Consider the following 13517-nt stretch of genomic DNA (forward strand, 5'->3'; position numbering starts at 1 on the left):
TTTACTCAAGGGGGGCGGGCCGGAGGAGGCGTATCTCTGCAAATGAGCGGGATCCGGGTGGCCCCCGCGGCCCTGGAGCAGTCAGTGCCCGGGACCTTGCCTTCGCCATGGCCGAGCGGCGCGGGGGCCTAGGGGCCCGCCTGGCTCGCCGCCTGGCCGGGCTGGGGGTCCGGAGGGAGCGCAAGGGGAAGCGGACCCCGGAGGAGGCCAGATCCCGGGATAGGTGAGGGGTTTGGAGCAGGGGCACACAGGGCGCCCCTGGGCCCGAGGGTGTGGATGTGTGTCTTGGAGTGTGCAGTGGATGTTCAAGTAAGCCTGTCTGAGTGACTGGGAGCATTAAAATATACCAACGGGTGTACTACGATTTGGGGTATGTGGACTTTATAAAGTCCCTGTACTTTTTAAAACCTTTACAACAATTTCGCAGTTTCCTAAGTCTGGCGGGTGGCCAGGGAACTCCTGATTTCCTCTCTGAAGATAATTGAAAGGCAAATACGGTGGCACCTCCTGCCCCTGTGGACTTTGATTCTCTCATCACAGGCCAGTTTAGCTCCTATCTTCATGTCACTCTGTCATGAGTATGACAGGTTCCTGAGTTGGCTTAGACTGCACTGCATTTGCCCTTTCATGACATGAAGAGGCTTTCCCCCATCATCCTAGATTGTATTAACAATAAACTTATTTGCCACTTGCTTGATGCTTTTCCTGGATTATCTCATTTAATCCTCCCAGCAGCTGTACCAGGCAGGTATTTTGTGTGAGTCAGATACGGAAATGGAGGTTCAGAGATGTGAAGTCACCTCTCCAGTCACACAGCTTGGAACTGGTGAGGCTGGGACACAGACTTCTTGCAGTCTGACTCCGGGGCCCACAGCCTGAAGCCCTGGGCTTCTCTGTTGCCTTGAGAGATTTCAGAACTCAAGCAAGGGGGCCAGAGTTCTGTCCTAACCTGAGAGGCCACTGGCCACGTGACCTTGAACAAATTGCTACACCTCTCTTAGCCAGTTCACTGGTAGCTGATGTCTAAGAGGCAGGGAAAAGGCTGTATGGATTGCCAGGCTGAGTGGCCGAGAGGGGGATAGAGTAGAGGATCCCAGGAGCTCACAGGCCCAATGTCTGCAAAGAATGTCAGGAGTGATCACAGGCACCGAGTGTCTGTGCAGTTCTGATCTTATGACGTAGCTGTCTCCGGCCTGCCCTGGGAGGAGTGGAGGCATGGTTGAGCCCAGGGTGAGGGGAGGGGTTTGTGCTGCTCTCTCACACCGAAGAGAGCAGGGAGGGGAGGGTCGAGCCACCCTAAACCTGAAAGCTTGGGTGCCCGGGGGTGCCCACACCCTGCCAGCGCCCGGCCTGGGAGACACACCCCCCTTCCTTTACCCCGTCTGGCAGGAACCTGCCCTGTAGGCCCAGATGGCACTGTTCCTCCCTTTCTTTCTCCACCTGAGAGGAGGCAGGGTTGCAGGTGAGTCAGGGACAGGGAGGGCCGGGTAGGGACTGCGCATGCTCCTGGGGCCAGCCTGATGATACTTCCCATGTGCGTACTTGGACTTGGTTCTCACTGGCCGTGGGAATGGGACTCTGGCACGGAGGGACAGGACCCTGGCCCCTGCTGATTGCCTGGAGTAGCGGGCAGAGTGCACGGAGCTGGCAGCCAAGGCCCTTCCTCTTCTTGCCCCTGTTAGAGGGGTGATGTCCAGCCAGGCTTTGGAGTGAGACCATCCTAGAGTCTTAACTCCACCAGCTGTGTGACTTTACCATCTGGACCTCAGTTTCCTTATCTGAAAACTGAGGACACTGCCATCTACACTTTAGGATTCTTGTGAGGCTTAAAGGGGACTATGGAGGTGTAATGCCTGGTGCTAAACCTGGCATAGGGTGGGCCTCAGCAAATGGCAAGCTTTTGAATTATTAGGGTGCTGTCCTTTTTCTGTATTCTGGTCCTGATATAGGCCTAGTCCCCATTTTGTTCCAGGCCCAGCCCTGTCTCTCTTTCTCTGGGGCTGGCGTGGACAAGTGGGGGAGGGGGCAGAGAGGAGGCTGTGCATAGACCTCCCCTGCCCCCCAAGACTTCAGGTGCTCATCTTGCCTGTGGGGGCCCTTAGAGACGAGGGCCATCAGGTCCAGTGTGGGGCAGGAGATGAGGAGCCTACTTCACTCCCTCCCCTGTGCTTCCTTCCCAGGCCCTGGGGTGGCCAGAGCTGCCCTGACCTGGCCCAGGGCCAGGGCAGCACCAGCAAAGTCAGCCTCAAGGTAGGAGAGAATCCTAGGGTTGGGGAGGGGAGGGGAGGGGAGCAGAAGCTCTTGGGAGGGGCTGGGCCGGCCCTGAGAACCCTGACTTACAAGTTAGGCAACTGCAGTTCTCTCCTCCCTTCTCTGCCAGGGATTCACTGTGTGACCCTGGGCATATGACTCCTCACTTCTGAACCTCAGCTTCCCCATCCGGAAAATGGGGACAATCATGCCTCTTAGGACTGTTGTGAGTAATAAGGTATCAGATGTAGGACATCCAGCATGGGGCCCAGATGTTTAGGAAACAGCTTCCTAATGTCTGGGCCCCTGGAGGAGGCATGTAGGGGCAGTACCTGTTCTCAGGACCCCATTTTCCACACTCCTTCCTTTAACTTGACCTTCTCCATCTTTGACTCCCTTTCCCCACTTCCTGGCATGGCCCCCAAGGGTGACACTGGGCCAGTGACTTAACCTTCTGGCCACAGTTCCCCCATCCTCAGTGGGGACCTGAGCCATGGATTGCATAGAGAGAAGGTTCCCCACCCTCCATCCCCTGGAGGAGCAGAGGGCTTCCTCTAGAGATGGCTCAAGCAGCCATGTGTCTTTCTGTGATCCTGAACATCATCAGTGATTACTAGCATTTAACTGAGTACTGCTGGGTACCCTGCATGGATTATCTTATACAATATTCTCAGCACTCCCAGGAAGCAGATACTATTATTATCATGCCCATTTAACACATGGGGAAACTAACATGCAAGACATATTGCAGCTAGAAAGTAACCGTGCTGAGAATCAAGCCCAGGTTGCCTTGCTCCAGACTCCCAGAATAATCATCCAACCTTCCTGTTTCTTGAGATTTTCAGCCCCTGGGGAGTGAGAGGCTGCATCTATTTCACAGATGCGTAAAATAAGGTATTTGGGATTAAGGGCCCCTGCTAAGGAGAAATTTGACCCCAGATTTGGCTCCTCTGTTGCCAAGGACACAAATCCATCCCTGAAGACTGGCATTTGGGGGGCAGTGTCTATTTGGGTCTGTGGTCCTGAACCCTCTCCCTTCACCCCGACAGCTAGGCTGGGCCCCAGGGGAAGACAGCAGACAGAAGTCAGGGTTGTCCCACTTTTAGGGGAACCCTCTTCCCTGGCTTCCTCTTGTCCCAAGAACATCTCTACACCCGATACCTCCTTCAGGTGTGTTTGGAACACTCAGCCTGGGAGGGTATTGTAGAGGCGGCTGCAGGCTCTGGAAGCCTGGAGTGGGCAGAAGCCAGGGGCGTTGTGGCAGGCATGCCCACACAGGCCCTAATCCCCAGGGCAGCTGGTAGCAAAGGCCAGAAGCCAGTGGACTCCTGGGAAACCAGCAGTTGGCCTGAGAGTCAGGAACCCTCACTGTGCGACCTTGGTCATGTTGGCGTATCTCTCAGCCTCCCTTTCCTCGTATGTAGAGTGGGAAGGGGTGAGATAAATGCCGAAGGAACTTTCCAGAGCTCTTCCTCTTTGTCCAGCTCTTGTGGCCCTGGCAGCCTCTCCGGAGGGCAACTCCGCTTGGTGTCAGAGCTCTGCTCAGCTTCTCCGGTGCCAAGGAGGGCAGCCAGGGCTGTCGTGGGGTACCCAGGGGGCAGGCCAGAGAGGCTGTCACTGGGTCTCTGCTTCTGCTTTCCCTCAGGCCCAAGCCCAGAGCCACTCAGAGTTGGACCTTCGTGCAGGGAGCCTTGGCTCCTGGCTTTGGAAGCGACGACACAGCTCAGTGGGGCCCGTGGAGCCTCTGGGGCGCCTCCAGAGGCCTGCTGTAGGCAGTGCCTCTGACCTGGCCAACCATGCCTCCATGGGGCCGGAGAGCCTGGCACCAGCGGTGACCTCGGGAGAGCCTGCTGGAGCCAGGGGTCCCTCAGGCCCACCGCCGGTGCCTGGATGTTTGGAACAAGGACCTCCGGGCCACACCTGCCAGCAACCCCCACACTCAGCCCGGGGGTTTCCTCTGTGGCCCAAGGCACCCAGCAACCTGGAAGACGTGCTGCCCCACCCAGCGTCCTGCCCCAGGGCAGAGGGGGCAAAGGGCGAGCCTACCACCTCAGGGCCGGCCCTGCCAGAGCCAACCCTGCCAGAGCCAGCCCAGACCCTACGTGAGCGTCCCTCTGCCAGGAGGACCCGCTACTACCGCATCACTGTCAGCCTGCAGGGGCGTGAGCAAGCACCTGGGGAGGAGACTGAAGAGCCCAAACCGGCCCAACCAGCTCCCCACCCCTGCGGCCCTGAGGAATCCAGGGGCTGGCAGGAGCCTCCTCAGGGGCCCCGCCCCATCACAGGGTGCCTAGCTGACCCGCCTCAGGAACCCCAGCTCCGAGCCCCACCACATCAGGGGAGCACGGTCCAGCAGCAGGAGCTCCGGGCCGGCCGGACGCCTGGGTCCCCGCACAGACGGTGAGTAGATTTCACCCCCCACGTGGGGCGGTGGGGGAGGAGGAAACTGACCTGGCTGCCCCTTCCTGGGTCTCTATCTCTCTCCGGACTTCTCTAAACCATTCATTCGGTTCTCCCGGGCATAGGCTGACTCTGCCATCCCTTCCCCTTCCCATCTCTGCCCTCCGTTGCCTGCCCCCCAACCTCGTGCTCGCCCGCAGGCTACCTCTGGGGACCCAGTTCTGCTCTCCTCCTCCGTCCACCTGGGGAGGGGGATATCCTGTCGCAGAGAGGATGGGGAGGGTCACCTTATCCTCAGCAACACCTTCCCCAGCCCCTCGTTCTGTTCTGGAGACCACTTTCTCAGCCTGAGGTGAGAACTCTCAGGCGGTGCTGGATGTCCTGGGGTGAGTTGCTTAACTTCTCTGGGCCTTGAGTCGTCAAGTTGATTTGGTCACTGGAGATGAAGGAGGAGGAGGAGGAGGTTACAGGAAGATACTTTGAACTCTAGAGAGTGGGGCAACCAAAACAGCCCGGATGCTTATTAATAACGCTTCAGTCGCAGCAATAATTACCCCACCTGGCCCTGTGTTGGTGAACAGGCGCTGAGGTTCCCAAGCCCTGGGTTTTTTTTTTAACCTTTTTATTTTGTATCACAGTATAGCCAATTAACAACGTTGTAATAATTTCAGGTGGACAGCAAAGGGACTCAGCCATACATATACATGTATCCATTCTCCCCAGACTCCCCTCCCATCCAGGCTGCCACATAACATTGCTAAGCCTTGGTTTGTCTTTTTTTTTTTAAGCCTCAGTTTTAAATTTGTGTTGAAATGACTCTCCTGAATCTGCCTGGTGGGCTCAGAGAAAGGAGGATGGGTCCTGTAAAACTCACTGACAACAGGGTGAACTTGAGACCTCTCTAGAACCACTTGGATGGGCACACCAGGCCTCAGACAGCGTTCTGAGAAGCTCCTACTAATGATGGTGGTGGTTGTCACCTATGGCTCCTTTTCTGAGCGTAATTCTATTTAATCCTCACAGCAGCCCCATGAAGTAGGACTAATCCTGTTCTCCACCCTCTCACCCCAGTGACAGACGGGAAACTAAGGTTCAGACAGGTTTCATCACCTGCTCTAAGTCAACCAGAAAGTGAAGGGGCAAGAACCTGTGTTCTAGGGCTTCCCCAGTGGCTAGTGGTTAAAAAACTCCGCCTGCAATGCAGGAGACTTGGGTTCGATCCTTGGGTTGGGAAGATCCCCTGGAGAAGGGAATGGCAACCACTCTAGGGTTCTTGCCTGGGAAATCCCATGGACAGCAGAGACTGGTGGGCTACAGTCTATGGGGTTATAAAGAGACAGACACGACTGAAGCAACTGAGCATGCACACCTGGATCTGTGTTCCAAGCACCTCTCTCTCCTGCCTCTCACGGAGGCCTCAGGGGCCCCGTGCAGATGATGGGGGGCGGGGAGGTGCTGAGCGTGGTTGCTGTACAGAGCTTTCTGTGACCTGTGATTTCTTTGTGACCACGTGGGGATGAAGTCTACTACTGTCTGTGCGGGGACCCAGATTTGGAAGCACTGTGGCAGCGGAGGCAACACCAAGGATGCCCAAGCCTCTGGTCTGGAGTCAGGATAATGATCCTGTGACAAAGAAGAGGGACGTGTGCGACCCAGGCTGGCTCAGAGACCTGCTCAGTGGGGAAGGTTGAATAAGAATCCCTGATTATGCACCCTCCTCCTATTTTTTTTTTTCTTTTCTCTTCACTGAACAACTATTTCTTTCTTTTTAACCAACATCAATTTTCCATCATGGTAGGCAGAACTCTACCTTGAGAAAGCTTACAATGATCCTAGAAGAGTCAGTTCAAAACAGATGAGCTAATGCAGGGTCTAAAGCAGACCCTGAAGGGTTGGGGGTGGGAGAAGGGGACAGAGAGAGAGAGGGTGGGTGAAGGAGGCAGGCCTTGGCGAGGGGAAAGGAAGGAGCAGCAGGTTTGGCTGGGGGACTCCGTCTGCCACTCCCTGACTATTCTGGGCACGGGTGGATAATGACAGATTCGCAGGAGGCAAGGGCTCAGAGGGGAAGGAAGTGGAGCTCCAGGGGTGTCATTTCTTCTCTGTGCTCCCTTTCTGGGGCAGGGTTCCCTGGGCCAGGACTGGCAAATATGGGGGGGGAGGCACGACGCAATCGGGGCCGAATATGTAAGACGTGTGTGTATCCGGGTGTGCGTGTCTGTCCCAGTGAGGGTTGAGTTCAAGGGGAGAAGGGCTGGAGACTGTGACCTGACTAAGTGTGTGTGTGCCGTGAATGTGTGTGCATGTGTCGTTGTGCCTGTGGGTTCCTGCGTCTGCGTGACCTGTGTGTCTGCTGTGTCCCTGCGGACCTGTGTCTGACTGTGGTTCTGACTGTGCATGCCGGGGGTAAGTGTCTGTGTGTGTGTGTGCCTGTGTGATTCTGTGCCCTGTGTGTTGGTGTGTGCCCATGTGTGACGCAGCATGTGCTTGTGGGCCTGTGGGCTGGTTTGGCCTAGTTTGGGGGTGACTCACAGGTAAGCGGGGAGAATGCAGGCCTTGTTGAGTTAGACAAGGTTCTTTCCCACACTCCCCCCACCCCCTGCAGCCCCTCCCTTTCCCAGCCCCACACAGCTGATCTGGAAGTCACAGGTGACCCGGCTGGTCCAGGGCCTTGAGGAAGAGAGGGCTCCGGAAATGGGCATTTCTGCTGGCCTAGGAGAGGCCTCCTGGGGTTTTGAGATGTGTCTTCAGAGGAAGGACAAAACAGGGTCAGGGGATCTATAGGCAGGCAGATTCCTGCATAGTGTGGAGAACATTCTAGCCATCATGACTATTCAGGGATGGGACAGGTCAGCTGTTAAATTGCGACCTCCCTGTGCCTAGAGGTATGCAGGCAGAAACAAATGACCACATGCTTGTAGAATGACTATCAGGGGTGTTGTCTGGGGGCTGGGTTCAGAGAGGCATAGAGTTCTGATTATTGGGAGGTCACAGATATATCTGATACGATTACCAAAGGCTTCCTCCTCTGAGGCTCTCCTGTGGCTTTGCCAAAGCCTATGGAGGCCTTCTGAATGTGGTTCCTGTTTTTATGTCTAATTCTTTGACCCCTGAACTCCCGGAATACCATTTTCAAGAGAAATTGGCTTTGGATGAATCTAACCAGAACCTGGGGCTTCCCCAGGGGCTCAACGGTAAAGAATCCACCTGCAATTCAGGAGATGCAGAGGCGCGGGTTTCATCCCCGGGTCAGAAAGATCCCCTGGAGGAGGAAATGGCAACTCACTCCAGTACTCTTGCCCGGATAATTCCATAGACAGAGGAGCCTGGTGGGCTGCAGTCCACAGGGTCCCACAAAGAGTGGGACACGACTGAAATGACTGAGCACGCACGCATGCAACCAGAACCTAGCACATCACCTAACACGATGAACAGTGAATGAATGAGTGAAGGAATGAATACATGACTTAGAACCCAGTCTTTGCCCGCTCCTGTCAGTGCCATCACGGACGGTGAATCTCAGCGAATGGTAGTTGTTATCATTAGTACCAGCCAGGAGGACAGAGATTCTGTTGGAAGAAAAACAGCTCCTTAGTGAAGACAGAGGAGAGGGGTGGGCCTTAGGGAAGGGCTACAGTCCAGACCCTCAGGTGTCTGAGTGTGGCTGTCAGGAATTCTGGCCTGGGGAAAGAATTGGGCATCCCTCCCAGCCCCTCGCCTCCCTCATACACAAGACTTTCCTGGGGCCACTCAGAGCCCATCCTGGACCAGGCCACATGCTGTCACAGGCACCAGTGGTCCCCGAGTCAGGTCAGGCTTCCCTGGGCCTGAGCCCCATTCAGCTCTGTCCCTCATAAAACCTGAGTCACTTCTGGGGCCACAAGACAGGGTCAAAGTTCCGGGTTCCATCAGCCTCTCAGGAGGGAGGGAACTGGAGAAAGGGGGAGGGCAGTTGGGGGCATGGGTCCATTTCCGGCCTTAAGGGCCCCTGTGATGGTCTGGGGGCTGCCTCACACAGAGGGGGAGCTGCAGACAGGCCGGTACTGAGGCTGATCTCTTGCATTCTTGAGGCTTGAGAATAGGATTGCCCTACTAGAGTAGCCTGGAAGTCAGAGTGGGGACTGCCTGGCCCCCTCCAGGACTGCTGTGCCTCCTTTAAAAGTAAACCCCCCAAAACACAGAGTCTTAGTTTACCAGATACATTAGGGAGTTTGATGTGGTGGTTCACCACTTAGGGTTAGATTCAACCCTTGTCTCTGCTACTGTGTGACTCTGGGCAAATTTCCTAACCTCTCTGAGTCTTTTCCCCCACCCACATCTGCAGAAGGGGAATGTGTGTTCATAATTTATAAATAATTTATTCTGTCTTAAAAAGTTGAAGTATACTTGATTTACGATATTGTGTTAGTGTCAAGTACTAATATATAGCAAAGTGATCAACTATGTATTATCTTCCATTATAGGTTATTACAAGATATTGAATATAGATCCCTGTGCAATCTAGTAGATCCTTGCTGCTTATCTGTTTTATAAACAGTGGTTTGTATCTGCTAATCTCATACTCCTAGTTTATGCCTCCCCCTCCCCTGTGGTAACCACAAGCTTGTTTTCAGTGTCTGGGAGGCTGTTTCTATTTTGCCCATAGATTTTTCTGGGCTGTGTTGTGTGGCTTGCGGGATCTTAGTTCTGACCGGGGATTGAACCTGCACCCTCCGCAGCGCGAGCGCCAAGTCCTAACCGCTGGACCACTAGGGAATTCCCATGCATAGATTCATTTGTATCATTGTTTAGTTTCTACATGTAAGTGATATCATATTATGTTTGTCTTTCTCTGATTTACTTCACTAAGTATGCTGCTGCTGCTGCTAAGTCGCTTCAGTCGTGTCCGACTCTGTGCGACCCCATAGATGGCAGCCCACCAGGCTCCCCCATCCCTGGGATTCTCCAGGCAAGAACACTGGAGTGGGTTGCCATTTCCTTCTCCAATGCATGAAAGTGAAAAGGGAAAGTGAAGTCGCTCAGTCGTGTCCGACCCTTCTCGACCCCATGGTACTCCCTAGGTCCATCCCTATTTTTGCAAATGGCAATATCTCATTCTTTTTTATGGCTGAATAATAGTCCACTGTGTTTATACACCACATTTTCTTAAACCAGTCATCTATTGATGGACACTTTAGTTGCTTCCATGTCTCGACTATTATAAAGAATGCTGCTATGAACATTTAAGTATATGTATCTTTTTGAATTAGAGTTTGCATCTTTTCTGAATATCTATCCAAGAGTGGGATTGCTGGATGATATGGTACCTCACTTTTTAGTTTTTTAAGAAAACTCCATACTGTTTGCCATAGTGAATAATTTATTCTTTATGGGGAAACTTAGGAGCCAGCATTTTAGTTTATAAAGTGAGTTTTTATTCTTTCTCTCATACTGGATTCTGACAATAACCCTGTGAAGTGCATACTCTTGTTATTCCAGTTTTCTGGCCAGGGGCCCTGAAACTTGCTGGGGGAAAGTGGCTGCTCAAGGTCATCTTGCTGATGAGTGACAGTGATAGGGGGAACCCAGCTTTGCTTGAGGCCAAAGCTGTCTTTCCTCACCTTCCTTCATCACGATTGGAAACAGGGTCAGAACATTGCTTGTCTAGTTTTCAGCTTTCCGGTTTTCTAGTTTTTAGCTCCTAGAGGACTAGCCCCAGGGCTCCTTGGGCAGTCACAGCCCTGTCCACAGACCAGTGAGTCGGATCCACATGCCTGTCTCTTTTCTTCCTCTCTCTCCTTCTAGGCTTAGGCCTCAGCTTCACCCCTTGAAGGGCTGTGGCATAGGAGAACGCCTGAAAGTAGGGAGAGGGGTGGGAGCTCTGAGGGCATCGTGCCCGTTTTACTGATGAAGAAACAAAGGCCCTGAAATTCAAATGACCGACCTGAGGTTACTCAGCCTGACCTCTGCAGAGATAGTTATTCTACACTGCAGGGAGCCACCCTGACCACTCCCCTGACCCCATCTTTTTTCTTTCCGGCACCCTCTGCAGCGAGCTGGACCACAGCGAGCCAAGGACACCTCAGGACGCCTTGCCAGGGCCCAACATGGAGGAGGCCAGCGGGCCTCCGGCTGAGGCCAAGGCCCGAGTGGTGAGCACCACGCTGACATGGCGGCAGCGGCCCCCTGCCCAGGACGAGGTCAAACACCGTTTCCACAAGGTGTCCCTGGTGTCAGGGGCCCAGTCGGAAGCCCCGTCCGAGGAGACGTCTGAGTCCAGCCATCGTCGAGAGGAAGTCAATGGCTTTGCTGTCCGGGAGGAAGAGACCGTGAACCACCAGGGCCCCCGGGACGGGGCTGGCTCCAAGAGCTTCCAGAGCCACGGGCCCATCTTTTCCAAGAAGTACACATTACCCCTCAAGGAGAAAAGGCCAGTGGGAAGACTGAAGGAGGCTGCGGAGCAGGGTGACGGCAGCCCCCAGCCCCCCAGGACCGAGCCGCCCAGCGCGGGAGTCACGGCCAGGACTGAGTTGTCGGTGCCAGCACACGGGCCCCGGGAGCCGAGCCCCCACCCGGGTGTGAGTTTCACCAGCGGGAGCTCCAGGAGCCTGGAGGAGCGGCGGGTGACACGCACTGTGCGGACCACCGTGATGGTGGGAGGGCACGTGGACCGCCGGGTGAACAGCACCGTGATCAACTCCGTGGGGCCCGCGCTCGTGGGCGAGGCCCTGCCAAGGGGCCGCAATGCTGCCCGCGCGGTGCGGGCAGTGGTGGTGAACCCGCGGGCCGAGGGCTCCCCCAGTCGCAGTCAGGCCCTGGAGCTGCTAAGTAGCCTTGTGCCCACTGAGCGGACCGCCCCCACCAGCCGGCTTCCCAGGCCCCTGGCTGCTGTGCCAAGGAGTCCAGATCTGGGCAGCACAGAAGGGTCAGCCCTGAGGCAGCTGCCTGAGACGAGGACAGCAGAGCCGAAGGACAGATCTGCCCCGGGCCCTGCGGGCTTCCTGGAGGAAGCTCACCCCACTCCGAGCCAGGAGGTCCCTGCAGCCCACCCAGACCAGGAACAGGACAGAACCCTGGGTGCCGGGGTCCATGAGGTCCCAAGGGTGCAGAGACCCGCCAGCCCCACCCAGTCCCCTCTCCAGACCTCTCAGGGCCACACCCCAGTACCTTCCTCTCCCAGACTCCAGACCCGAACCCTCTCCCTGGACCTAGTTCAACCCCCAGAGCAACCTGAAGCACCTACTCAGGCTCGGGCCCAGCTCACTCTCAAGCCCCAGGGACCCCAGGCCCTGCCCTCCATCAAAAGAGAAGGGCTTTCAGATCCCCCTGCGGCCACCGTCCTTCCTATGGTGAAGACTGAGGTTGTGATAGTCCCTGGACAATCTCTTGCTCCATCCTCTATGAGATGGAAGGCCATCACCAGCCCGGGAGGTCTTTCTGCTCCATCCTCCCCAAAGAATAAGGTTGTTCAGGACTCTGAAAAAGTCCCTGTTGTCTCCCTTACCCAGAAAGAGATAGTACAGGGCCCTGGAGTTCCTGCTGACTCATCTCCCAACCAAAAAGAGGTAGTGCAGGGTCGGAGTGCTCCTGCTGCCTCAGGCCCCAAACCAACCAACGTTGCCCAGGGCCCAGAAGTCAGCCTGATCAGCCAGAAAGAGGTCGTCTGGAGTACAGCAGGCAGCCCGGTCCCTCCCCTCCCCAAGGAAGAGGCTGCTCAAGGCCTGACAATTCCTGCCGTCCCATCCCCCAAACAGGAAAAGGTTGTCCAGGGGTCTGAAGAAAGCATCGTCTCATCTCCCACCCAAAAAGAAGTTGTCCAGGACCCTGATGCTTCTAATGTCCCATCTTCCACCCAGAAAGTAGCTGTCCAGGCCCCAGCCACTCTCATCGCCCCCTCCTCCTCAGTGGGCAAGGTATCCTCTGGTCCAGGAGGTCCCCCAGCCCCGGTGATGATGGGAGCAGAGACCAGCCAGGAGTCCCAGCTTGTCCCTGAAGCCACCAAGGACAAGACATTCCTGGAGCCATCGAGGGAGGAGGAGGAGGTGGCCCTGACTGCTGACCTGGAGATTTTCCTGGATACCCTGCGGAGCATGGAGCCTCCTGAGATCCTGCGCACTCACCGGCTACCTCGAGCCCCCCGCTCCTCCTACCTGGCCATGTACGCCACCCTGCCTGCCATCGAGGAGGACCAGCCTGGGCCATGTGTGCTGGGACCCAGCCCCCAGGAGGTGCCAGCCCTGGAAGTAAAGAAGGAGGAGAAGGCACAGGAGGAGGAGGAAGAAGAGCCAGAGAACCCCTACCTGAGCGACGATGAAAAGCTCCAGCGCAGGCAGGAGAGAGCCAGGCTAGGCCCCCCCAGGGACCCCTCCCCTGCCCGGCCCACCCAGGTCTCTTGCTCTCCTCTGGAGATGATGAAGAAGCATGTAGCAGGTGCCAAGGGCCCCCACCCAGAACCTGGGCCAGAGTGGCAGGCAGGCAGCCGGCCCACTTCCCGTCTTGGAGGCAGCCTCCTCTTTGGGGGTCTGGTGCCTGCCCTGAAGGAGGCCCCCACCTCGGAACCACTGGGCACAAAACTATCCGCTCTGCAGCCCCACAGGGCACCGGGGCTCAAGAAGGGTCCAGGACAGCTGCCCCTGCTCTACAGTGAAAGGCCACCTCCAGAAAAGCCGGCACGTGCCCGGCCCCCGGAGGGGTGGGTGAGTGAGGCCTTGGGCGGGCAACGGACGAGGGCCTGGCCTCATCTAGGCCAGGGTTTGGATCCTGTGAGGACCGGGATCCTGGGAGGCAGTCTCCCGATCCAAGCAGCAAGCTGTTTGCACTGCAGATTCCGAAGGGCTTGATAAAATCTCAGAAGCTGGGGAAGGGGGCAGTTCCGGGGACAGAGTGATGAA

The 13517-nt window shown here is 56.0% G+C and overlaps 1 protein-coding gene across 3 annotated transcripts in view; it reads left to right on the forward strand.

Annotated features, from left to right (window-relative positions):
- The first annotated feature begins 76 nt into the window (after positions 1-76).
- The window catches only part of CRYBG2 (crystallin beta-gamma domain containing 2), a 29514-nt gene continuing 16073 nt past the window's right edge, over positions 77-13517 (forward strand). The window contains exons 1-4 of one of the 3 annotated variants that reach the window (NM_001429027.1): positions 77-223; positions 2181-2250; positions 3896-4650; positions 10679-13322. In NM_001429027.1, the coding sequence (NP_001415956.1) occupies positions 108-223; positions 2181-2250; positions 3896-4650; positions 10679-13322 (3585 nt within the window). In that variant the 5' untranslated portion in view covers positions 77-107. Of the gene's footprint in view, positions 224-2180; positions 2251-2285; positions 4651-10678; positions 13323-13517 lie in introns of those variants that run through there. The other 2 variants (XR_009496773.1, NM_001109791.2) reach the window with 2 other exon arrangements.

Source organism: Bos taurus, chromosome 2 (assembly GCF_002263795.3).
Source record: "Bos taurus isolate L1 Dominette 01449 registration number 42190680 breed Hereford chromosome 2, ARS-UCD2.0, whole genome shotgun sequence".
Classification (NCBI taxonomy): Eukaryota; Metazoa; Chordata; class Mammalia; order Artiodactyla; family Bovidae; genus Bos; species Bos taurus.